This window comes from Talpa occidentalis, unplaced genomic scaffold (assembly GCF_014898055.3).
Source record: "Talpa occidentalis isolate TD23 unplaced genomic scaffold, MPIMG_talOcc4v2.1 talOcc4.14, whole genome shotgun sequence".
Lineage (NCBI taxonomy): Eukaryota > Metazoa > Chordata > Mammalia > Eulipotyphla > Talpidae > Talpa > Talpa occidentalis.
The window spans coordinates 2,476,358-2,501,314 of record NW_023601433.1 but is presented as its reverse complement, the minus strand read 5'-3'; the positions used below and the strand labels follow the sequence as shown (position 1 = coordinate 2,501,314).

General features: G+C 46.7%; 1 protein-coding gene and 1 non-coding gene across 2 annotated transcripts in view; one reads left to right on the top strand and one right to left on the bottom strand.

Moving 5' to 3' along the window:
* The first annotated feature begins 679 nt into the window (after positions 1-679).
* TICRR (TOPBP1 interacting checkpoint and replication regulator) overlaps positions 680-24,957 on the top strand; it is a 31,666-nt gene continuing 7,388 nt past the window's right edge. The window contains exons 1-16 of the mRNA XM_037509995.2: positions 680-1,333; positions 3,035-3,308; positions 4,765-5,003; positions 6,078-6,312; positions 7,200-7,329; positions 9,664-9,803; positions 11,096-11,314; positions 13,647-13,798; positions 14,796-14,896; positions 15,171-15,264; positions 15,353-15,432; positions 15,588-15,827; positions 16,331-16,427; positions 18,057-18,114; positions 20,036-20,182; positions 24,383-24,473. Of these exons, the coding sequence (XP_037365892.1) occupies positions 680-1,333; positions 3,035-3,308; positions 4,765-5,003; positions 6,078-6,312; positions 7,200-7,329; positions 9,664-9,803; positions 11,096-11,314; positions 13,647-13,798; positions 14,796-14,896; positions 15,171-15,264; positions 15,353-15,432; positions 15,588-15,827; positions 16,331-16,427; positions 18,057-18,114; positions 20,036-20,182; positions 24,383-24,473 (2,951 nt within the window). The remainder of the gene's footprint in view (positions 1,334-3,034; positions 3,309-4,764; positions 5,004-6,077; positions 6,313-7,199; positions 7,330-9,663; positions 9,804-11,095; positions 11,315-13,646; positions 13,799-14,795; positions 14,897-15,170; positions 15,265-15,352; positions 15,433-15,587; positions 15,828-16,330; positions 16,428-18,056; positions 18,115-20,035; positions 20,183-24,382; positions 24,474-24,957) is intronic.
* Positions 18,153-18,282, bottom strand: LOC119245418 (small nucleolar RNA SNORA51). The gene has a single exon (XR_005125346.1). It is a non-coding gene; the product is annotated as a small nucleolar RNA SNORA51 (small nucleolar RNA).

Genomic DNA, 24,957 nt, shown 5'->3' with positions numbered 1-24,957 from the left:
TAACCACCCCCATTCACGCTGTTTCCAGTTCCCTCCAGGTGAACTGGTCTCTTTTACCTGCACCTGCGATTACCTGCATCGGAGAAAAGCCTCGAAGATACCAGGGCCAAGGGAGCAAACTTGAAAACCGGTCTTAAGTTACAGGGAACGGGAGCCTTCACCGCCGGGCGCTACTCCAAGCAGCACGGCCCGAGCCACCCCAAGCTGCCCCGGTCACTTCGCCCCGGGGTGGCGGTCAGGCTCCCAGGGTCCCGGCAGCCCGCGCCCGCGCCCACGCCTGCGCCCACCGCCCGGCGCGGCCCCCTCCGCGGGGCTTCTCCGCGACGAGAGCCCGAGCTCCATCTCTTTAAATTTTAAAACGTACGCCCAGCCAATGAGCAGGGAGTTTCTTCCGGATCACCTAGCCCCGCCCACGCACACGCCCTCCACCCAGGCAGCCGGGGCGGGCCCTACCGCTGGACCAATCAGCGCTAAGGATGGACGTGGCTCACGTCTCTCACGTAAGGAGAGCGACCAATAGAAACTGGCCCAGGCGTCCGGCTCCGCCAATGGTAGCAGCCCTCGGAGAGCGCGGGAGCCATTCGACCGGGCCTGTGTGTGGGGAGCGGCGGATGGCGCGGCCGCCCTGAAGCCGGGGTCCGGCGCGGGCGCGGCGGGGGCCCGGGCGGGCGCGGCCGCCATGGCCGGCTGCCACGACGTGATGCTGCTGCTGGACACGGCGGGCGGCGCGGCCGGCCAGGGCCCGGTGCGGCGGGCCGCCCTGCGCCTGCTCACGCACCTGGGCTGCCGCTTCGGCCTGGCGCGGGTGCGCTGGGCCTTCAGGTTCTTCGACTCGCAGGGCGCGCGGTCCGGGCCGTCGCGCGCGTCCGACTTCCGCGAGCTGGGCGCCCGCGCCTGGCAGGAGCTGGAGGCGGCGCTGGCGGCCCGGCTGGCGGCGGGCGCGCCCGGAGCCCACCTGCCGGGCCCGGCGCCCCGGGCGGCGCACACGCGCGGCGCGCTGCTGGAGGCGCTGCTGGACTACGAGTGGGACCGGCCCGACATCTCGTCGCCCGCCAAGCCCGCGCTGCGCCGCCGCGGGGCCCGGCTGCTGGACGTGGAGGGCGAGGCCGCGGCCGCGCTCGGGGGCTTCGCCAACGCCGTCTTCCTGCTGGCGGCCTGTCCGCACTCGCGGCGGGAGCTGCTGCAGTTCGCGTCCGGGGGCCAGGCCCAGGCGCGGGGCCGCCGCCAGCCCGCCGCGCAGGTGATGGACTCGCTGCTGCCCAGGAGGGTCCAGGAGGTCATGATCGCGCGCAGGATCACCCTGTACTGGGTGGACACCACCGAGCGGGCCCGGGTAAGTTCCAGCAGGCCGCAGGCCGCGCGCCCGGCCCCGGGCCACTGAGCAGCGCCTGCAGAGAGGCGGGTTGGCCCAGGGTGAGCCCCGCATAACCCGCGGGGGACCCTTCAGAAGCAGGCCCTGGGTCGCAGGGGCCGACGAGTCCAAGGTCCTCCGCGCCAAGCCGGGAGAAGCCTGGAAGGCCCTTCCCAGTGGCCGCGACGCGGGCCATAGTCCAGCCTCTCCGAACCTCCTCGACGGCAACAGGTCCTGAGGGTTCGTTTGGGCCTTGTCCAGTCGCCCGGAAGGCCAGCCGAGGCCTTCCCCAAATGGCACAACCACCCCGCTTCTGAATTTCCAAGCTCTTCTTGGGGTGCTCGCTCTCTTTGTGCTCCAGCCTCGCTGCCTCTCTCCTCCCCTGTAGACCGGTCAGCGGACAAAGACTTGGCAGACTGAGCGCCTCTTCCTGTGCTGACAGTCCTAACTGGCCCTTTTGGATTTTTGATGGGACAGAGGCCCCGCCTCCTGTTCAGTGCTGTGGAAAGTTTGTTTTTACCATCCCTACTCTCCTCCTGTCCCTTCGTTTAAGTCAACCAATATTGAGAAGCCACATGGAGGACCCGCTCAGCTGTTTCTGCTCCTGGGGACGTGGTGGTCAGCCCAAGTGGAGTTTCTCTTTTACTGTTAAAGGGGTACACAAGTGATAGGATGGCAGAGGACACGCTGGAGAAAATAAAGCTGGGGTGGGGGCTGGAGGCTGGGGTGGGGCAGAGGAGGCAGAAGGATGATGGTGGGGAAGGCCCTTTGGAGCAGAGAAGTGGGGTAGTTAGCGGTATGGGTGGGACATGAAGGTTGGGGAAGGACGTGCCAGGCAAAGAGAAGAGCAGGTGCAAAGACCTGAGCTGGAGATGAGCTCCTGTTTCAGAAGCAGGCAGGCGTGCAGAGGCCCTGGGGGCGAGGCAAGCCAGGGAGGAGTCAAGAAGCTGGGGGTCTCTGTAGGGCCAAGCTGGTCTGGGTTGGATAGGAAGGTCCTTTAACCAAGTGAGAGCTGTGATTCCACCTCTTATAATGCATGCCATTACTCTGGGAGTGGGTTAAAGGACAAGAGGGCAAATTGAAAATGAGCAGATACTTTATGGTGAAGGCAGGGGAAGCCCTTGAAAGTTCTAGAGAAGTGGCTTGATCAGACACGTGCTCTGGAAGGACACTTCTTTGAGCAGGGCCCAGGCCCTAAGGAGTCCAAGAGAGAGAGAGCACCAGGCCTTCAGTGACAGCAGAAGCGAGACCAATTCTGTCCCCACAGTCCCCTGAGCAGGCAGGCCAGCGGTGGTCACCTTCCAGGGCACTTGTGCCTGCCTCGCTCTCACCATACGTGGTCCCCATTGTGTGGGACAGGGTGATTTTGTTCACGTATCAAGGTTTTGTATTAATTTTAACTGACACATTTGCCCGGCAATTTGCATTACTTCTGTCACGTGAGTGAAAATCGAATGGAATTGCTGTTTCGCTAACTGGAGACTTGTTTCCAGCATACCGTGGAGTGACACTCTCGGGCCGGGTAGTAACAGTCTGGCTGCTATTTAGGTCAGCAGATCCCCTCATTTGATCCTTTAACGTAGGCATCAGGCATCTCTTTACTTTCTCTTGATTTCCCTCAGCTTTGTTCATGAATGCCTAATTTGCAGTAACCTGGGGGGTTTTTGGTAATTTTTATTTCAGTTGTGGGAATCCCCAGACCACCTTGGGTACTGGACAGTATGTGAACTACTCCACCACGTCGGGGGTACCATCTTGCCGTCTGAGACCTTCAGCCAGGATTTTGCCAAAGCTGGAAGGACTCCGCACGGCAGGAAGCTGCCACATGAGCCTCACCTCTCTTCGTGGCTTTCGGTTCTGCCAGCTGATTCCACACTAAACCGTTTGCTCCATCAGTCGCCCGAGTATGAGGCCTCGTTTCCTCGGGTGGAAGGAACTTTGTTTCTCCCTGTTGCAGGTAAGTGAATGATATTTGGGGCAGTTGGTCTTGTAACACTCATCTTTCAGGGGTAGGCTCCTGCTTTTAACTTCTTTAGAATTTCCAGCAACTTTGGCCTCAGTGAACGCTTATATTGATAGTTAAAAGAATGAAAAAGCACTTCCACACAATCAGAGGTACCATAGATAGGATTGACTTGATCGAGTATCATTACTGGTCCGTGGGTAAATGATTGAGTGGCTTGAGAGACCCCCCAGCTGTTTGCAATGAATTAATGTTGTCCAGTGCCCAAGCAAGTGGGTGGTAAGATTTCATTGCCTCATAGAGGAGATTGATAAATTGTTAGTCAAAAGAAGCTAAAAATGGTGCTTATTACCAACAAGAGCCAGCGTGTTGGAATCTTTGTAAATTTTTTTTTCTATATGATTTGGTGAATTCATTTCTATGAATTCACTATGTGGTGAATTCATTTCTTACTAGTTCTACATTCACACACTATGTTGAAATGTATGCATCAAACTAAATTCTTTTTTTATTGAAATTTTATCAGATATTTTTAAAAGATTTTTAATTTATGCATACAAGAACTGGGGTGTAGGCCAGACATGCAGGGCGTGAGAGGATTCACTAGAGACAGTGGGGAGCAGAACAGGCAGATCTACTGAAAGACACTGTTGAGGGGAGCAGTGGGCTAGACAGGAGAGGTCTGCCATGCCGTGTGGGTCACCTCCATGGCCGGGGACCAAATTCAGGCCTCAGTGGCTGGCGATAGCTTGATAGCCCTGAGACTTTAACCCCTGCAATACCATGGAGGTCCCTTATTGAAATTCTTAATTTATGGGACTGAATTCTTTAGAATTTAATCTCTTAAGGTGTGATGTACCATATTTAATGTTTTTTTTTTTTTTTAAAGATTTATTTATTTATTTATACAAGCACTGGGTACAGTCAGAAGCGCGGGAGGGTGAGAGAATTCACCAGAGCCAGAGCGGGGAACAGAGCAGGCAGAAGGACCGAAGTACACTGCTGAGGGGAGCAGTGGGCGGCAGGAGAGGTCTGCGCGCCATGTGGGACCCTCCTCCGGTGGCCGGGGAGTAGCCGGAGATCGAACCGGCGCTGCAGAGGCTGCGGGCAGCTTCGCAACCCAGCGCTCAACCGCTGCACCACCGGGGAGGCCCCATATTTAATGGGTTTAAGAAGCGACGTCTTTTTTGTAAGTCTGCATTGCACGGATACTTCTAAACAGTAATTATGGAGAAGTTCTGACATTAGGTCATGCCCTGCAGTTCATTCGTGCATGGCTTTTCCTGTGGAGCTAAGTGAAGTGGCGCAACGGCCTACTCAGCAGGATGAGGTGTGAGCTCAGTCTGCGATGCTAGCAGCTCAGCTGAAAAGCTTGGTTTTCCTTCTTACTATTAAATGTTTTTCATGAACTGTTTCCTATTAGAATTTTCCTATTCTTTCTCATTAATAGGCAAAGAGAGTCAAGAGACATGGGCAGTTATCTTGGAGCCCTTGGCCATGCAGCAGAGACATTTTCAAAAGCCAGTAAGGATTTTTCTAAAGGGCACAGTGGCCCAGTGGTCTCCGCCAGCAAGCAGCACCTTGGCCACTGACAGCTGGATGCTGCAGATCCCAGAGGAGGACTCGGTAGCCAAAAGGGGGTTGTTCCAGCAGCTGGTGAGCAGGCTGACTGCTGAAGACCTGCATCTGGTAGGTGTCCGCCCCACCCCCATGATTGCCATTATTCTTGTGAAACAAGGGTGTTTATACGTGCCAAGGATTGCCCTGTGTCTCATCCTCTCAGTGAGATGGATGATGTGCTTGCAAAAAAGGTTGTCTACGTATGGTATTGTGATGGCTCGCTCATTAGTGAAGAGACCATTTATAAAGTTGCTGTTCCCTGAATCCAATTAAATTATACTCATACAGAGAAAAAAAGCAGTGGGCCAGAGTTGATTGTGTTAGGGTGCCGAGGTGGCTGATGAACTTTTTTTTTTTTTTAATTTTATGTATTTATTGCCTTCCCGTAGTAAATACATCTTTTAAAAAATGACTACACTGTAAAATTGGACACAGTAGTGTCCTGTGGTTACGCCAACTCTGAAGTATCTTCTGAAAAGGAACACATATGCACCCAGATTTTATTTAAAGGTGATTTTTGCTTTTTAAATTTTCCACAAACTCCTCATCTTGCTTTGTCACTTGCCGCGTAACGTCAGAAAGTGTCTGCGTTCCAAATCCCACTGTAAAACATTCTAAAGGAGAACCAGGTCGTCCTCTGGTTAGATACTGTTCCAAGAGTGCTGCTGACTTGTGCGCTGGGCCAGTCTGGACTGGTCTGCCTCCCACGGCACGGCCTGAGCCAGCCCCCAGGTGCTGCTATGGCCCCGTTGTGCGGAGCGCAGGCTTTGAAGTCAGACATGCCTGACCTCTGCTCCTTGGTACATGGTGGCCTTAAGCAGGTGACGTGTCCCTTGGCCTCGGCCCCGCCTCTCTCGCGTGGATGGCAGTCACTTTGACCTCCATGGTGGTGAGGGTTCCGTGGGCTACAATAAGCACAAGTAGTGTTAGGTAAATATTCTTGGCTGCCTTAGGCTTTTATTACTGGTAAACTGAGGGATCAGGATTATATGGTCTGTGAGTTGGAGTCTAGCTCTTAATACTCATCAAGTCTGTTCCACAGTTTTTTATTAATAATCATTGTATGGGGAGCTACCATGCTGCCTTCACTAAACAGTTTTTCTTGAGGTGTCTGACAACAGCTAATGGAAACCTCTCGTGTAGGTTGTCAATGTGGACCCTGGTGAGGGCTGGCCCCCTGTCACTGGAGTTATTTCCCCACTCTCTGTCAACGCTACAATCCTCACTGTGTTCCGCACCGAGGAAGCCCAATTCCAAGGACATTTTCTCCACACGCTCGAAGCAGAAAGCTCCCAGGATACAGCTTCTCTTTTCTCCAGTGTCTTAGACGATGTGTTGAGTAACAGTCACAGTTCACACGAAGATCCTGCTGCTTCTGGTAAGCACCTGAGCCACTAACTAGCATAGTCTAGGGCAGCAGAACCTTTTTTCCAGTATGCTCTTAGAAGAGCTCCAGGATCTCGTGTAAAACAGATAAAAGCAAGCTGCAAGGTTCCTGGCAGTTTACTCCGTTATTTATAGAAGTCCTAAAGCACTTCTGAGGAGGCCACGGGCTCTGGGAAACAAGGTTGAAATCAAAAGCATAAGATGAAACTGGTTTCTAGTAACGGCTGCAGCGGAACCGTGTGATTCCCTCAGCCTCTCAGCTCGGTGAGTTGTTAGTTGTGTGGCACCAGCCTCGCTTGTGTTAGGTCGGTCCGGTCATGTTCATTCATGTGCTCAGTGGGTGTGCTATCATGTGCTCATGATAGTCATGTTCATTCATGTGCTCAGTGGGTTTGCCGAGTGCCTGCTTTATGTTCGCACTGTTTTGGGTTGTGGGAATACATCAGAGAACGAAACAAAGGTTCTTATGGAGTTTAACATCTAGTTGGGGAGACAAGACAATGAATAAGGAGCCTATAGAGTATAAACAAGCGACAGAGCAGGAGGAAAGGAATGGGGAATGTTCAGGAACCAGAGGGCTGCAGTGTGTGTGAGTAGGGTGGTCAGCGGAGAACACGGACGTGAGCCAAGGCTTGAAGGAAGGGTCAGGGGAGAAGGGTGCAGGCGGCAGCAGGTGGCAGGGCCCTGGGCGGGTGAGGCACACAGGAAGCCTGTGCTCTTGCCTTCTGGGCAGTGGCGGCGCGGGAGGCGGTGAAGGGTGGTTAGTGATCCCGCTCGTCTGTTCTTGGGGGATCTCAGCAGCCCAAAGGGGGAGCAAGTGCTTGGTCTGCTTTGGTACTGATGCCACTGCCGCGCCTCCCTTGCTCCCACGCCCCGCAGCCCCTCCTGTTCCAGAGTGGGCCCAGCAGGAGCTGCGCCGGACCACGCGCTGGAGCCCTGCTGTCGTGGAGAGCTGGTTCCCGTGCTCCAACCTCAGCGGCGCCAGTTCAGACCTGATGGAGTCATTTTGGTAAAATGTTTTCTTTCTTCTGGATGTTGGTTATTGAAATCGGCTCTCAGTTGTCTGCATGTGGGTCTGTTTTGTTTTCCTAGATCACGTTTCCTGGCTGTTGTCCACAGTGTTAAAGCTGATTAGAGGGGGAATATTTGTGATGGGTATAGAGTTGCAGTTTGAAAGCTGAAAAGAGTTCTGAGAATAATGTTGGTGATGGTGGCGCATTATAATACGCTTTTTTTTTTTTAAAGATTTATTTTATTTATACAAGAACCGGGGTACAGGCCAGATGCGTGTGAGGGTGAGAGGATTCATCAGAGACAGAGGGGGGAGCAGAACAGGCAGTTTGACGAAATGCACTGTTGAGGGGAGCAGCAGGCAAGACAGGAGAGGTCTGCTTGCCATGTGGGTTGCTCCGAGGCCAGCAGGGATTGAACCGGCACTACAGAGACTGCCACTGGACAGCTTCACAGCGCTGCGCTCACCCGCCTGCGCCACCAGGGAGGCCCCGCATTATAATACACTTAATGTCACTGAACTGTGAGTTAAAAGTGATGAAGATGGTAACTTTATATTGTACATTTTAGTACAGTAAAAGGTGGGAAAATGTTAATTCTAAAAGTAAGATGTTCTCTTATGCGGGTATCAGAAAATATTTAATATTAAATTTCAATAAAAATGGAAAATAGCAGACTTGTATAATGCAACTAAATTTATACTTAATGGAAAATTTACAGAATTAAACTGTCCTTTGAGGAAGAAAAATTAAAGACCAGTTACCTCATGGTTTAACATAGGAAATAATACCATAAAGCAAACTCTTTTGGTATTTATTTTTTATTAAGAAGGCAGGCAGGGCCTCCCCAGTGGCGCAGCAGTTGAGCACTGGGCTGTGAAGCTGCCTGCAGCCTCTGCAGCGCCGGTTCGCTGGTGAGGGTCCCACATGGTGCGCAGACCTCTCCTGCTACACCCACTGCTCCCCTCAGCAGTGTGCTTCGGTCCTTCTGCCTGCTCTGCTCCCCGCTCTGGCTCTGGTGAATCCTCTCACCCTCCCGCGCTTCTGACTGTACCCAGTGCATGTATAAATAAATAAACCTTTAAAAAAAAAAAAAGGCAGGGAAAGATCAGAAGTTGTAAAGATCAGAACAAAAATGAGTGAAATACGAAACAAGCAATAGAGAGCAACGGGGACAAAGATGGTTCTTTGAGGAGTTCGGTGGAATAATCTATAGCAAGGTTAACCAACAGAAAATATTAGGAGTGTAAAAGGTACAGCAGAAATTCATTAAGAGGTAAATTCAAGGTTGCTTCTATGCCATTTGTTAAAAGACAGTCTTTTTCTCATTGAATTACTGTGCCCTCCATTGAAAATCAGTTTACTGCCAGTGTGCAGGTCTCTCTAGAAAGAATCAGTCCAGATATGATGTAGATATTGTAATATCAACTGATGTTGTGATATCAAGTCAATTGAGTTGACTTTGAGTACTGAAATCAGGCCGTTTAAGTCCTCTCGGCTGTGGTCTTTTTTGCCTTTTTTTCGGAACTGCTTTGGTTCTTCTAGATCTTTTGCCTTTCCATGTGCACTTTATAACCAGTCTGTTAATTTCCATTAAAAAAGTCTGTTAAGAGTTTTGACAATGCAATAAGTCTGTAGGTCAGCTTGGAAGAATTGACACATAATAATAGTGAGTTTTCTGATGCACTGATATGGTACCGTTCAAAAGGGCTAAGAACAAAGCAGGTCGGCACACTTACCCCTGGGAGATAACAAAATTGAATAAGCTCTAGTGAGTAAGGCCGTGTGGTATTGGTGCAAGGATAGGCAAATAGACCAATGGAACAGAATAAGCCCCCAAAGTGACCCACACTTTGCCTAGGGGGGTTTTGCCTATGACAAAGGACAGCATTATAAAATGCTGAAAAAGAAAGAATACATGACTCAATAAACTGAAAAATACACAGAAGAAAAAGGGCAAAAATTAGATTTCTGTTTTATAGCATCCATGATGATAAAGTGATAAGACATTAAAAAACTAAATGTGAAAAGCAAAATCAGACTGGGGGTGGAGTTCTTAAATGAGACCTGTGTCTTGGGAAATGAATCCTATTTAGAAAGGTCAATACTGTAATGACTGATGGTTTTAGGAACAGGTAGCTTCTGGCCCTGCCTTTTGACAAATCGTTTGTGATATGAAGGGCGTTTTCCCTCCTGCAAAAAGATTTTGATGACATCTTGTGATGTATTTGGGTTCGCTTTTAAAGGAGAGTGAACTTTGTTGTTGCTTGTTTTTAAAACATTTTGGGAAGTCAGAATTTCAGCTTCACCCCGACATCTTGGCTTGTTCACAGGTTACTGCAGGCTGCCTCGTCCCACAAGGAGGAGTCTTCCGCAGTCGACAGTGAATTCACACGGTGCCTGTCTGAGCTCTACCAGCGGAGGTCTCGGGAAGATGCCACCGTGACCAACCAGGAGGACAGCAGAAAGAAACGTAGGCACACAAGCTGTCCCCGAGGCGGTCTTTATGGAGGCTCTTTGAAAAGGTTGACACTCCCTGAAGCGAGAGTGGTATAGTAGCTGAGTAAAGAAGGACAAATCCTTATATTTCGTATTTGGAAATTATGACGTTAGTGCAATAATTTTTTAAAATCCGTAACGCTATCTTAGTGAGAGAACCATTTTCATTTTCAGTCATGATACATTAAATGTGACTTGGCACTTGGCTTTGTCTGCGTGTGTGCCTGCTGCCTTGCCTTTGTTGCTGCTGTTCCGCCTCGATGCTCAGCAAAATTTACAAAATATGTGTGTTGAACATTTGGGTTGTTTACAATCTTTAAAAATTTTTAAAGTTGTTTACTTTTATCACTGCCATCTCTCATACCTCTGACCCCTCTCCCCCATCCAGAGCAGTTACAGTGTTGCTAGTTTATAATTACTTGGCTTTATCAAGTTCATCTGCTTTGTTTCGAAACTCACAACTGTGAAATTGTCCAGTATTTGTCTTTAACTTTCTGGCTTACTTCACTTTGCATGATTCCCCTCAAGTTCCTTCCATTTTTCTGTAAAAGGTAACTTTTCATCTTGTTTTCAAATTTTATTATAAAAAAAGGAAAAAATTTTATCATTATAGATAATAGGCATATGACTTATTCTTTGAGTGATTTCCATAGCAAAAATTTCCAGAGCCAAGTTACTGTATTAAAGTGCAAGGGCCTCCCTGGTGGTGCAGGCAGTTGAGTGCCACGCTGTGAAGCTGTCCACAGCCTCTGCAGCACCAGTTTGATCCCGGCAGGCCGGCGAGAATCCCACATGGCGCAGCAGACCTCTCCTGCCACGCCCGCTGCTCCCCTCAGCAGTGTATTTCGTCAGTCTGCCTGTTCTGTTCCTGGCTCTGTCTCTGGTGAATCCTCTCACCCTCCCACTCATCTGGCCTATAACCCGGTTCTTGTATAAACAAATCTTTTAAAAAAAAAAAATTGCAAGAAGGTAGCTCTTGATGCAGATTGCTGTCTTCCAGAGTAGTGTTCTCAGCCCAGCGGCCCCTGGGTAGCACCGGAATGGGCCGTTTGGCATTTGCTTTTTGTAAGTCACCTCACCACACTGACATGTTTTGTTTCTGAACTTGTGCTATACTCTTTCTACCCTCTATTGTAGGTAGAAAGATTCTGAAGGCCTGTACTTTGTCCCAGTGTCCTCCCACAAAATATTTCATCTGCATGAAGTTTCAGTTCTTGGTTTCACAGAAGTAAAAGGTTTTCCTTTCTTCCCATGGTGTGTTGCCAGGAGGCGTCCCTCGTACTCCAGTGAGGCAGAAGATGAACACCATGTGCCGTTCCTTAAAGATGCTGAATGTCGCCAGGCTGAACGTAAAGGCTCAGAAGTTGCATCCCAACGGCAGTCCAGAGGCCAGTGGGGAGAAAGGCACCCTGAAGATGGCCAGTGGGAGAGCAACTGATAGATTGGAAGGCAGAGGGAGGGTGCTGAGGAGCTCCAAAGCTAAAGGTACTCCTCATTGTAGCACCTCTATCTGGGGGGGGGGGGTCACACCTCACCTCCCCCCCGCCCCAGTACACCAGTCACGTCCCCAGTAGAGGTTGCAGGCTGGCCATCTGAGTACACCCGACAGCATGTCCCAGGGGCCACAGTAAGAGTAAGGTGATGTCGCTGGTGTGATTAGCTCCAAAGGTAATAACAAGGAACAGACGTATATAATGAACTAATAAACCTAATGCAAAGAGTCAAGCGTCTGTCACAGAGAACGCTTGCTCGTTCAGGAAGTAAAGCATTGTTGGGGCCAAAAAGGGAGGTCAGTCGGGCTGGAACAGGCTTTGGCTCCTAAGGGGCCGTGAGCAGAGTCAGAGGACGAAGGACCGTGCTGGAAAGGTACTGAAGCCAGTGGCTTTCTTTTCCAGACATCGGTTGGATTAGGGCCTGTTTCAGAGTCTCAGGGCACATCTGCACTCTCAGCAACAGTCCTGCGGGCGGTTGTGACAATAGCTTGTGAGCTTTGGGCACAAACTTTACATATCACCTTGCGTTCTTTTGAAAATTCTGAAACTCCTTTAAAGTTCTCTTCTTGTGCAGGCTAGGTTCCTCGGTGACAGGACGTGTGAGGGGGAGGGCGTCTCTTTATAGTGCATTGAAAGGAGAGCAGGAGCAAGTGCCCAGACAGTGTGGCCTCAACCAGATTCTTTCCAGAATTAGACTTGTGTTAAAGTGGTTTTTGACAGAGGTGCTCTAGTAAGTCATTGGGAAGAGGATACTCTTTTTTTTTTTTTAAATAATAAATTTTATTTTTATATTCCTCATACAATTGCAACCCCCTCATTCTGACCCCAGTCCCTCCCCTCCCGCCACCCCCCCCCCAAAAGTGTCTCTGGTTCATAGTTTTTGTTGATTTTGATTTTCACTTTCTTTTTTTTTTTTTTTTTTTTTTTAATTTTCTAGAGGCATGTCTTATTTATTTATTTATTATTTGTTTGTTTGTTTGGTTTATACATGCACTGGGTACAGTCAGAAGCGCGGGAGGGTGAGAGAATTCACCAGAGCCAGAGCGGGGAGCAGAGCAGGCAGAAGGACCGAAGGACACTGCTGAGGGGAGCAGCGGGCGGCAGGAGAGGTCTGCGCGCCATGCGGGACCCTCCTCCGGTGGCCGGGGAGCAGCCGGGGATTGAACCGGCTGCAGAGGTTGCAGGCAGCTTCGCAACCCAGCGCTCAACCGCTGCGCCACCGGGGAGGCCCGATTTTCACTTTCTTATAGTTATTCATTTTCTTGGTCCCTTATTTAAGTTTTCTAGATTCCTGCTATGAGTGAGACCATCCGGTATTTTTCTTTTTCTTTCTGGCTTATTTCGCTGAGCATGATCCCTTCCAGCGCCATCCATGTAAGAGGATACTCTTTTCAACGAAAAGTTATCTAGGAAAAAAATGAACCTTGATCTTCATAATACTAGTTTGAATCCCTCCTCTATCTCTTCTATACTAATAATATTGCTTACATTTGTCTCATTTTAAATTATACTATCTTGGGCCTTCCTGGTGGCGCAGGGGTTAAAGTCTCAGTGCTATCAAGCTATCGCCAGCCACTACAGCACGAGTTCGATCCCATGCCTGGGAGTTGACCCACATGGCGCAGCAGACCTCTCCTGTCTCCCCGCTGCTCCCCTCAGGAGTGTATTTCTGCCTGCTCTGCTCCCCACTGTTTCTGGTGAATCCTTTCACCCCCCGCACCTCTGGCCTGCACCCCAGATCTTATATACATAAATCAAAATAAATCTTTAAAAAAATAAATAAATACTATCTTGCCTCAGACTTTTCAGCTTTTTAAAGAATCATCTTTTGACCAGCAAATGTATTTGTAGAGTGTGTGTTTATGATTATTATGGTTCCTGATAAGCTCAGGTGTATTTTATATTGTGCTTCTGTTGTTTTTTTCCTTTTTAGCAGACCATGGGAATAATCAAGTTTTCTTTGTCCTGTTTTTCCTTTCTGCTAAGCTTGGAGATCATGTAGTTTCTTTTTCATTAGCAGTCACCCTTAAATTTATAACATGTATACTTGTTTTGCAAAGTGTTAAAATTAACCACTATCTGCTTTCTCAGTGTCAGCATGGTTGCATTCAGGCTGGATAATTCTGTGCTGTGGGGCTGCCCTGGGTTCATCCCAGGCCTCCGCACTCTGGGAGCCTGCCTCTCCCTTCCTCTCTCCACAGTCATGGCAACCCAGACATAACCAGGTGTCCCCCAAGAGGCAAAAATTCTCAATAGGCAATCAGTGGTTTAAATAATCTGATGATTTCAGCTGAATGTAATGACCAATGTGACTTTTTTCACAGAATTTAAAACTGAGGAGGAGCTACTATCTTACATACATGAAAGTTACCAAAAGACCGTGGCCGCAGGGGAAATTGCGCTGTATCCATGTGCTCAGAACATGGTCTCCACCATTAAAGCGTTCCTCAAGTCCACAGGCACCCAGGGACTAGAAGTAAGAGTCAAGGTGTGGTCTTGGCTGCTTGTTGGGGGGTTCAGTTGGTATGTTTGTAAGTGTGTTATGCCACATGTAATTCAGAAATAAGGTAAGCACAGGGGTGAGCATAACTCAGAAGGCCTTGGTGGAAGGTGAGGTGGGAGGCCTGGGGCCTGGCTTTTCTCCCCACATGAGCCGCGAGCTGCTGCATGGCTGCCATGGCTGCGCCTAGACTTCACTTAGGACATTTTCTTAAATGCTGGTGTTCGACTCCCTCCAGGCCAGCTGAAGCGAGGCTGGAAGGTGGGACCTAGGCATCTGTGCTTTTTAAAAGCTTTCCAAACGACTCCTGAGCTCAGGAAGCGTATGAGACCGCGCTTTGTTGTTCTGTTCCTGGCTACTGGGGGCGGCCAGTCCCTTCTCTGAGGTGAACAGATGGAACCATCTTTGACCATTTAGACTTCTCAGCCAACTGCTTCGTAGGGTCCTCCTTTCTAGAAAATCCAGATCTGCAGAGTTGCTGTGTCAGAGCCCATGTGCTCCCAAGTGCTTTTTCTACCAAGCTCTTTTTAAAGACAGAAGAATATTCATTTCACTATTTTTCATTCATCTGAAGGAAAGGAGAGATTTTTTTTTTAAAGATTTATTTATTTATGCATGCAAGAACTGGGGTACAGGGCAGAGGTGCTGGGGTGAGAGGATTCACCAGAGACTGAGTGGGAAGCAGAACAGGTGGATCCACTGAAATGCACTGCTGAGGGGAGCAGCGGGCGAGACAGGAGAGGTCTGCTGCACCATGTGGGTTAACTCCCTGCCTGGGGATTGAACTCATGCTGCAGAGACTGGCGATAGCTTCATAGTGCTGAGATTTAACCCTTTGTGCCACCAGGGAGACCAGAAAGGGGAGCTTTATAAGGGAATGTACTTCCCTTCTTAGGGCATTGGGTAGCTGTGAAAAAAATGAGGAATGACAAGTAACTTAACATTCCCTTATGCAATAATTTTGTACTTTCAGGTGAACTGCCTGAATCAAATAAAAAATAACCTCTTAAAGACTAGCAAAAGTCTTCGACAGAATATAGGGAAGAACCTGGATAAAGGAGAAAAAGTCAGAGAGTAAGTAACTACCTTTTTCTTTGTTTTTCTCTTTACCAATACTTCAAGGCAAAGCTCAGGATTCACTTGTGTCAGTTTAAAATAGAGCATTAGTTGCTTCAAGCGGCCTTTGTGGCTAATTCCGGATGATGCTCCTTCGTGCAGTTTGAGTCAGCCTAATGGCCACACCGTTGCTGAGAGGCGGCTGTGGTGGTTTCTGCATAACCAGATCTCTGCTTAAGGAGAGCACTCGCAGCATGCAACATACATATGACCAAGTGTCTGTTCTCCCAAGGTGCCAGCTCCAGGTGTTTCTTCGTCTGGAGATGTGTCTGCAGTGCCCTTCAGCGCAGGAACACGCGGGTGACGCGGAGCAAGTGGTGAAAGAGGTGAGTGTACAGCGGGCGCCCCTGGGAAGGCACTGGGTGCCCCCAGCTTCCCCACAGCAGTGGGTGGTGATCCTGAACTCTCCTGCAGGTGGCGGATCTGTTGCGCATAGTGTGTTTGACAGAGGACTTAGCGTACCTGGCCGGCTTTCTGGAGGAAATTTTGGGATTGTGAGTTTGATAACTACTGGTTTAAGTTTAAAATTATTCTGCCGAGAACTGCATGTGGCATTGTCTCATAACTATGGCATTTATGGCCCGTTCCTCATGCTGGGTGGAGGAGGGGGAGGAAGGGTGGCGACCACATCGTACCCATCTGTTCCCAGGTACATTGACTCCATCCCAAAGACACTCGGGGAGCTTTATGACAGCCTCGGCTTAGCCATCCCTCAGAAGCTGGCCAGTGTCCTTCCTGCCGACTTTTTTAGTGATGATTCCCTGACACAGGAGAGCAAGTCACCCCTTCTTTCCGAGCCTCTCACCTCATGTGCTAATAGGTCAGTGTCGGCCAGCACTGAATCGGACCAGCTGGAGGAGCTGCGCACCAGATCAGCCAAGAAGAGGAGGTAATTACAGGGCTACACACACTCTTGGTTTCCAACGAAGGGCGCCTTCAAGCCACAGCCCAGCTGTCTTTGTCTATAATAGGGAGGGACTAGCAGCCCTCATGGCAGACTCCCAGGAGCCAGTCACTGGATCCTGACAAGCTCTGACGCTGCGGGTGCACAGGGCCCACAGGATGTGTGTTGATCATGTAGCCCACCCTGTGTTCCCTCACCATCATGTGGGGTCACCCAGAACTCGGAACCTTTTGAGATGAGTTTAGGGTTCCAGCTTACTTTCTGAGCTTTTCTTTTTATTTTTTTCCTTGATGTTTTTCATTGTACATAACAGTTGAATTTATAGCAGTTACTTTTGGAAATGCTGGGATTGATTATTTTGTTGTAAACGCATACCATCCTAACTATGACTGGCCTTTATTTAGATGTTTCAAGTCTAGCTCTGTGCTAATATAACTACTGTCCCCTCGGGCAAGTGTATATTGACTGTTTCTTTCTTCCTTTAAAAGGAAAAACGCATTAATAAGACATAAAAGCATTGCTGACGTTTCACAGACTCTTCGGCAAATTGAAATTCCCAAAGTATCCAAGAGAGCTACAAAAACTGTAAGTCATTCCCAGCGGTTGTTCCTTCCGGCCTGAGTTGACCAACCAGTGAGAATAAAGGCAGTGTCTTGATTTTCAGGAAGTAGGCATTGGAGGGTGCAGAGATGAGCAGGTGTTTTCGTGAGTGTGTGTGCAGCCGTGATCCCAGGAGTAAAGAAATGTAGATTTCTTCCAGTTGCGTGCACAGTTGTGTGCACAGTATAAACATCTGCTTTTATCTCGGTATCCTTTACTCTCTTATCCAAACGTGTGATGGTGAAGCGGAAATATGAAAATAATCAGCAATAAGTGTTAGGGATAAGTTAATTCAAAATCTTTAATGTAGATAGGAAACCATTAAAAAAACACCTAACATAAGCAAAGAGGCCATTGGTTAGAAAAGGGCCAGGTTGCTGTCATGAAATCAGCCATAATTGTTTCTGTATGGCCCTGGTTGTAAGGACTTGAGGTTTCCACTGGTTGCAAAAATCAAACAAAAACCACCCTATTTTCTAAGTAGAATTAATGTCTTGCTAAGGACAGGAGACAAAGATCTGAAAATAGTTGAAACTGAGAACTAGCTCTAGAATCTTAAATCCTTATAGTGGTTTGCGCACTATCTAAGGACTTGTAGCTCTCTTTGGAATGGAGCTCGGCTTTCTTTTAAAGACTTCACGGTATTCACTTTCTTGGGTACCTTGGGGTCGTGCTTCTCTAGTGCATAGTCCACAAGCAGAGGCTGCATTGTGTCAGGCCTCCCCTTTTCAGACCTGCCAGCGGTGCAGGTCCTCTCCAGCACTCCTTCTAAATTTTCTGTTTGGGATTGATCAAGACCATTTACTTCTTTAAGACAAGATTTACTGAGATCAGGATTTAATTTTGGTTATATTATCGTTATCTTTCAGTTATTAGAGTAGCATAATTGGAAAAACATAAAAATCTTTAAAAATAATTCCATTGTCTAGATGCATCTGAAATTTAAACGCTTGAAACTCCTGCTAATATAGCAAATACATAGCTGTTTAATAGAGAAGTTCCTGAGGGTGGCCACCCTCTGGTGGCTGATATGGGCTTTTCCTCATTTTTTAGTTAGAAAAGTATAATAATTTGAAAACCAAAATCACATAAAGTTAAAAGGTAGGGTGTTCCTTTTTCATCTGTTCCTCAGAAGTGGTCGCTGATGACAGCTGGGGGTTATATATGCTCAGGCCTTGTTCTGTGCTGCTGACAGCATGTCAGGGATTCACAGACCCCTCTTACACACGTGCAGAACCCGAGTAAGTGGTTAACTTGCTACACTTACTCTTTGTTTTTTAAATTTACTTCCCCCATTGCAGACCTTTCTGTGTCAGTATATGTAGGCCTTCCTTCCTGTGTGCTCTCAGCTGTTTGGATTCTTCTCATGAGTGTCAGGTGGCCATACTGCAGTGTCTCATGCTCGGTGCAGGTGTACGGACGTCTCACTGCACCACCGCAGCAGCTCCAGTGTCCTTGGAGCACATGCCTGTTTCTGGGCCTCTGCTCCTGCTTTTGTTAGGGATCCCTGCAAGTGCAGCTACCTGAGTGAAAGGGGTTCATGTGGGATTTTTAGTCTCGTATGTTCAGCGAGTATTTCCTTACATCTTCTTACAGGGTTTTTCCATCTTTCAGGACAGCTGTCACCCTGCCCTTCAGCAGCCTCCTCTCCCAGGGAAAGAAGCCGTACAAGGTACTCTTGGTCTCCTCAGTGCAGTTATTTCTGTTCCTTCTTGTTGCCCTATTCACAATACAGAGCAGGCAAGTGGCCTGGACTGGGGTGTGCAGAGAAGAGTTTACTTCACCTCCTCTTTCCGTACAGTCAGTGTGAGAACATGGCCACGGCAAGCACAGTGTACACGTTTATTGGCCTCAATGGCAAATTTATTTTATTGTATGAGCACCTGCATACATGGTAAATTACAGTTTTTGTGTAATTGTTAATGAAATGCCCAAATACCAAGCACTGGGGGAGTAAGGTCCACATGGTCTCAAAATACTACATTCTACAAATCACCTGAAATCTTGCATTATCGTGAAAGCCAAGAAAGAAGAGACAGTAAGTTTGGTTTAGAAGAATAGTCACTAAATATCACATGATCCCTGCTTGCACCTTAAATTTAGGGGAAGGAGAAAGCTGACAGATAGTGTTGAGACAGTGAGAGAAAGTAGAGATGGACTCTGTACTAGACAGTGTGCCCTTGTTGTAGGAGAGGGTGCTGGAGCTCGGGGGTTGGGGCTGTGACATCTGCACACGGAGTGTAAAGGGTGAGAAGAAAGGAGATGCTGTCAGTTGGTGGATTTCAGTGATGAGTCTGTTTATTATATATATATATATAATTATTATTTTTTTTTTTTAAGATTTTATTTTTATTTATACAAGAGCTGGGGATAGGCCAGAGGCGCAGGAGGGTGAGAAGATTCACCAGAGACAGAGCAGGGAGCAGAACAGGCAGACCGACTGAAAACACTGCTGAGGGGAGCAGCAGGCAAGACTCAGGAGAGGTCTGCTGCGCCATGTGGGATTCTTGCTGGCCGGCCGGGATCGAACCCACACTGCAGAGGCTGCGAACAGCTTCACAGCGTGGCTCTCAACCGCCTGCGCCACCAGGAAGGCCCTATTATATTCTTAAAAATATTCTGTAGATATTAAACTTTTTAAAAACTTGGGAGGAAAAAACAAAACAAAATAGATCAAATTAGGCCATCAGGTCATTAAACTTGCTCTTTCTCCCCCGTCAGTTTCACAGGAAACCTAAGGCAAAAACTTTTCTTTGAGATTTTGTTAGTTATTATTGGTGTCCTTAGCATTAATGTTTACAGCATCAATAGGTAAGCGTGAGGGCCTCTCCTAGTTTGTGGATCTCAACCCTGTTTGGTTTTAAATAACTTGCTCTTAGAAGAATTTACCCTTAGTCAATTTGTGCGTAGTCCCTGCAGGCCCTCTTGCTTAAGATGCCATCCTGCTGGATTTGTGAAGTGTTTTTGACTCTAGCTATTTCTCCTAACTTGGGATCTTGATGGTCACAACTCTCATGCTCTGGGGTGAGAAAGGGAATTTAAAATAATCCAGCAAAAAGAAGAATGAAATCTGTGGAACTGAAGAGTTTATTTCCTTGAAGCTGGACTGAATATAAAGCAGTGAAACGGTCCAAAGTGAGAAAAATTGTTATAGTAGGATATACTAAAAGGACCAAACTCTTTAAGGATTCTGTCTACTTTACAATGAAAAAGATAGCAGTTTAGTTGGATTTAAACTGAATTTGTGAATAAATAATTTGAATCTACCTTGTGAGCATGTTATTTAAGGAAACCCTATTAGTGAATGTGAATATAGCATCAGTTTGTGAAATGGCTTCTTTGAGCAGTTTTTCTGGTTTGGATATCTGTCTTTTTCTCAGACATGACATTTAGTAGTGATACTTTCTGACTTTTATTTATTTATTTATTTATTTTTTTAAAATAGAGGCATGTTTTATTTATTTATTTATTCATTTGTTTGTTTTTGTTTATACATGCACTGGGTACAGTCAGAAGCGCGGGAGGGTGCGAGAATTCACCAGAGCCAGAGCGGGGAGCAGAGCAGGTCTGACTTTTATTTTTGATGCTTTCAGAAATGACCAAAGTTCGAAGGAATCTCTTTAATGAGGAAATGATTTCTTCTTCGAAGAGATCACAAAAGCAGGTGTTGCCTAGAAGCCAATCTGTGTCCGCTGTGGAAGGTCTGCAGTATAAACCTGACAACTTCAAGAAGACCAAAGGTACTACATTTTAGCAGTGAAACTACATTGGGGTGGAACACCAAATCCAGAGGAACTGGGTTGACCCAGTTGCTGGGTTCTCATCCATGCACTTAAGAACACAGAACCCTACCCAAAAGCACACACGCAAGGAGAAACAGCAATAACAGAATTTATTTACACAGGGAGTGAGGAAAGGGGGTGGGGGCGGGGAGAGAGAAAGTACTCACAGACTGGCATGTGGCTGGAAGCCGTCTGTCCTGCCCCAGATAGCGAGCATCCATTGAGCAGGGACCCAGGTGCAAGCTGAAGCTTCATGTGGCAGAGGCAGATTCTCCACAGACACCCTCCTTGGGAGGGTCTAAATACAGAAAGCCCAAGTTCCATCCCTATTTCCCATCAGCCTGCTCTAGGACATCCAGGTATGGAGTCCACCTTCTGTCATAGAGGTGACATTAAGGGTAGAGTCTGAAAAGCTCCACCTTGTACCATCAGGTTGGCTGTGAGCATCTGCTGTAGATTTGGAGGTTGCTTCTGACTGCTTCTCTTACAGATGGCTTTCTTGGACCTAGTGTGATTCCCCACTCTCTTCATGGTTGCAGAAATTTGGGAATCTGATCTTTTTTTCCCTTTCTTCTGTGGTTACTACTAGTTAATTTTACATTTTTTTTATTCCAAGAGTTTTATTGTTTAAGTGCTTGCTTTTAGATCTTTGATCCACTTAGAGTTAATTTCTGTATATTATTTTGTGGGAGGATAACAGTCCAACATCATTCTTTGCGTGTCAGTTTCCGGTTGATCCAGCATGAATTACAGGAAGCAACTGTTCTTTAGTCATTCAGTCATTTTCACATCATAGTTGAAAACAATCAAACATATACATTAAGGTGTTAATTGTTTATTAAATGTTAGATAGAATTCAGCTGTGAAACCATTTAGTCCTGGGCATTTGTGGGAAATTTTTGATCACTGATTCAATCTTATTAGTTGTTACAAATCTGTTCAGATTTTCTATTTCTCTTTTTTTTTTCTTTAAATGTTTTGTTTTATATAATTCTTACATCTTTTTTCATCTTTGCACAATGTATGCATTTTCATTTTGGTTATATTCCCCATACAATTGCACCTCCCCCCTTATTTTGACTCTAGTCCTTCCTTTCCCCGCCCCTTCCCCCCACGTAGTGTGTCTCTGGTTTATAGTTGCTTGTTGATTTTCATTTTTACTTTGTATTGATTAGTCTTTTTCCTGGCCTCTTATTTAGGTTTTCTAAATTCCTACTATGAGTGAGACCATTTGGTATTTTTCTTTTTCTTTCTGACTTATTTCACTGAGCATGATCCCTTCTAGCTCCATGTTGCTGCAAACGGCATGTGTTTATCATTTTTGATTGCTGAGTAATATTCCATTTTGTATATGTACCACATCTTCTTGATCCAGTCATCTATTTTTGGGCATTTGGGTTGTTTCCATAGCTTAGCTATTGTAAATAGTGCTGCTGTAAACATAGGGGTGCAGGTGCCCTTTGGAATTACTGTTTCTGTGTCATTTGCGTAAATACCTAGGAGTGGAATTGCTGGATCCTATGGAAGCTCTCTGTTTAGTAGGTCCAGAAATCTCCACACAGCTCTCCATAGTGGTTGGACCAGTTCACACTCCCACCAGCGGTGCAGGAGAGTTCCTTTTTCTCCACAACCTCGCCAGCTTTTGTTGTTGCTAGTTTTTTTAATATGTGCCATTCTCACTGGTGTGAGATGGTATCTCATTGTACTTTTGATTTGCATTTCCCTGATGACAAGTGATGTTGAACATTTTTTCATATGCCTGTTGGCCATTTGCATTTCTTCTTCAGAGAAGTTTCTTTTTAGCTCTTCTGCCCATTATTTGACGGAATTATTTTCTTTGTTTTTGTTGAGTCTCATCAGCTCTTTGTAGATTTTTGTGATCAGTCCTTTATCGTTAGTGTTGTGTGCAAAAATGTTCTCCCAGTGGGTGGGGTTTCTCTTTGTTTTGGTTATTGTCTCTTTTGCTGTGCAGAAGCTCTTTAATTTGATGTAGTCCCAGCTGTTTATCTTTGCCTTCACTATCACTGCTTTGGGTGATGTGTCTGTAAAGATGTCTTTGAGGTGCATGTCATGTAGTGTTTCACCTATATTTACTTATGTATTTTATGGTTTCAGGTTTTATGTCTAGTTCTTTAATCCATTTTGAGTTGGTTTTTGTGCATGGTGTGAGTAGTGGTCAAGCTTCATTCTTTTGCATGTAGCGACCCAGTTTTCCCAGCACCATTTACTGAACAAACTTTCTTTGTGCTAGTGCATATTCTTTGCTCCTTTGTCAAATCTATTTCTTTTGAGTTTGTTTTCAGTAGTGTATGTCTCTGGAAATTTGCCCCCTCACCTAGCTCATCTGATTTGCAGTTACAGTTCCTAGTATTTCCCTGTAGTCCTTTGTTTTTCTGTGAGTCTCCCTTCATTCCTGAGGTGGTAGTTTGCGTTTTACCATTTCTTTCTTTGTTTTTTTAAAGATTTATTTATTTATTCATACAAGAACCGGGGTACAAGCCAGATGTGCGGGGGGGGGGGAGCGGATTCACCAGAGAAAGAGTGGGGAACAGAACAGGCAGACTGACGAAATGCACTGCTGAGGGGAGTAGCGGGCACGACAAGAGAGGTCCGCCGCGCCATGTGGGACCCTTGTAGGCCAGCCAGCCGGGATCGAACCAGCACTGCAGAGGCTGCAGACAGCTCCACAGCGCAGTGCTCAACCGCCTGCGCCACCAGGGGAGGCCCACCATTTTTTTCTTGATCCAACTAAGGTTTATTGATTTTATTTATCTTTTCAAAGAAGCAACTAGGTTGGTTCTCTCTTTTGTTTTTCTCTATTATTTCTACTATTTTTCTATTCTTTTTTAAAAATTTTATGTATTTTTTACATTTCTCATTTTTGCACAATGTATGCATTTTCATCTTGGTATTTTTCTATTTTTTTTAAGATTTATTTTTTAATTTATGCATACAAGAGCTGGGATGCAGGCCAGAGGTATGGGGAAGTGAGAGGATTCACCGGAGTAGGGCACAGAACAGGCAGATCTTCTGAAATACACTGCTGTAGGGAGCAGCAGGGAGACAGAAGAGGTTGGCCGTGCCATGTGGATCAGGCCCCTGGTGGGGGATTGAACTCATGCTGCAGTGGCTGCAGATAGCTTCATAGTGCTGCGTCTTAATCCCTCGTGCCACCAGGGAGGCCCCTATTTTTCTATTCTTGATTCCATTTATTTCCTATGTGACTTTCATTACTTCTATCCCTCTATTTGCTTTGATGTTTCATCTTTTTTAGTTTTCAAAGGTTAAGATAGGTAAGTGTTTGAGATGTTTATTGCAGGCATTTATATAGCTACAAATTCATCTCTAGTTGTATCTTGAAAGTTCTGGTCTGTTGTGTTTTTATTTCCATCTAGAATACCTTTAAGTTCTCCTTTCCCTATTGTTATGTGTTTAGTTGTGTGTCAAACTTCCACACATTTGTGAGTTTCCCAAATTTTCTTCTGTTCCTGATTTCTAGTTTCATTCTGTTGTGGTTGGAGAACATACCCTGTATGGTTTTGGTCTTTGGGCCTACCTTGCTATTTTTCTTGAATAACTACTCCCTGGATTGTAAACTGGTCAGTTTTCAGAGTTCTAAACATTGGCTTTTCCCAGTGCATTCCTGCCGATAGAATGCCTCTTTCTGGTCATTTTTAACTTCCTTTAAGCCAGTCTTCCCATAAGCAGATTACTAACTACTTAATGAGAAAATGTATGCCATCTGGCTTACCTTATATTAAATAGCTTCACCTTTGCGTGGCCTGTCGGCACGTTCACATCCTATTTTTCATTTAATCATAAATATAAGAATGACCAACTAGGATGGGTATGTGAGCGTGTTTCTTTCCTCAGGATTTCAGGAACTAATAATTTTAGAATATTTTACATTAACATTTTATTTAATCTCTAACATTTTATTTAATCTCTATAATCTACTGATATTGTAGATACTGTACTGTATCTACTGTACTGTACTGTATTGTGTTGTAGTGGTTGGGCTGTAGTTAGGCCTTAGTCCAAAACCATTAAGATTGGCTCCAGCTCAGCAATTAGGCACACTTAAGTGTAAAATGCTCCTCTTACTTTGCTGCTGCGGCTTGATGAAGTGAAAGGAAGCTCCTGCTGTTTATGTTTTAGGTTATCACAGACTGCTGACGAAGAGTGTGGCCGAGACCCCTGTACACAAGCAGATGTCCAGGAGGCTGCTTCACAGGCAAATCAAGGGCAGGTGGGTGACAGCCTGGTCCAGCTTCACGCAGCCTTCCCAGTGACCAGTTTGGGGTGCCGCTGTTTCCTCGTGACCCATGCATCTTAGGTCTTCACTGTGAGCTTATAACCAAAGGGTCTTCAGTAAATGCCGGGGTGGGGAGGGGGCGGGAAAACCACATGCAGCATGTGCACTGACCTGCTGTCTTACTTGGCATGACTGTCCATGTGACTGGGTGTGTCCATGGTTCATTCCTTTTTATAGCTGAGTCGTATTCCATCGAGTGGATAGCTGCAGTTTTTTGCTAGCTTACGTCCATTTCATCTAGTGACCCAGGGAAGAAGGGAACCATCATTGCTGCCAGGCCAGGCTAGAACAGGATGTGGCAGGGGCCACAGTTTTCCGTGGCAATTGAATGGGAGAGGGCAGGCTGTTCTTGTCTGAAAGGTTGCTGTCCCGTTCATCTGCCCTCTGACTGGAGATCACTGACTTTACCTCAGGTAGT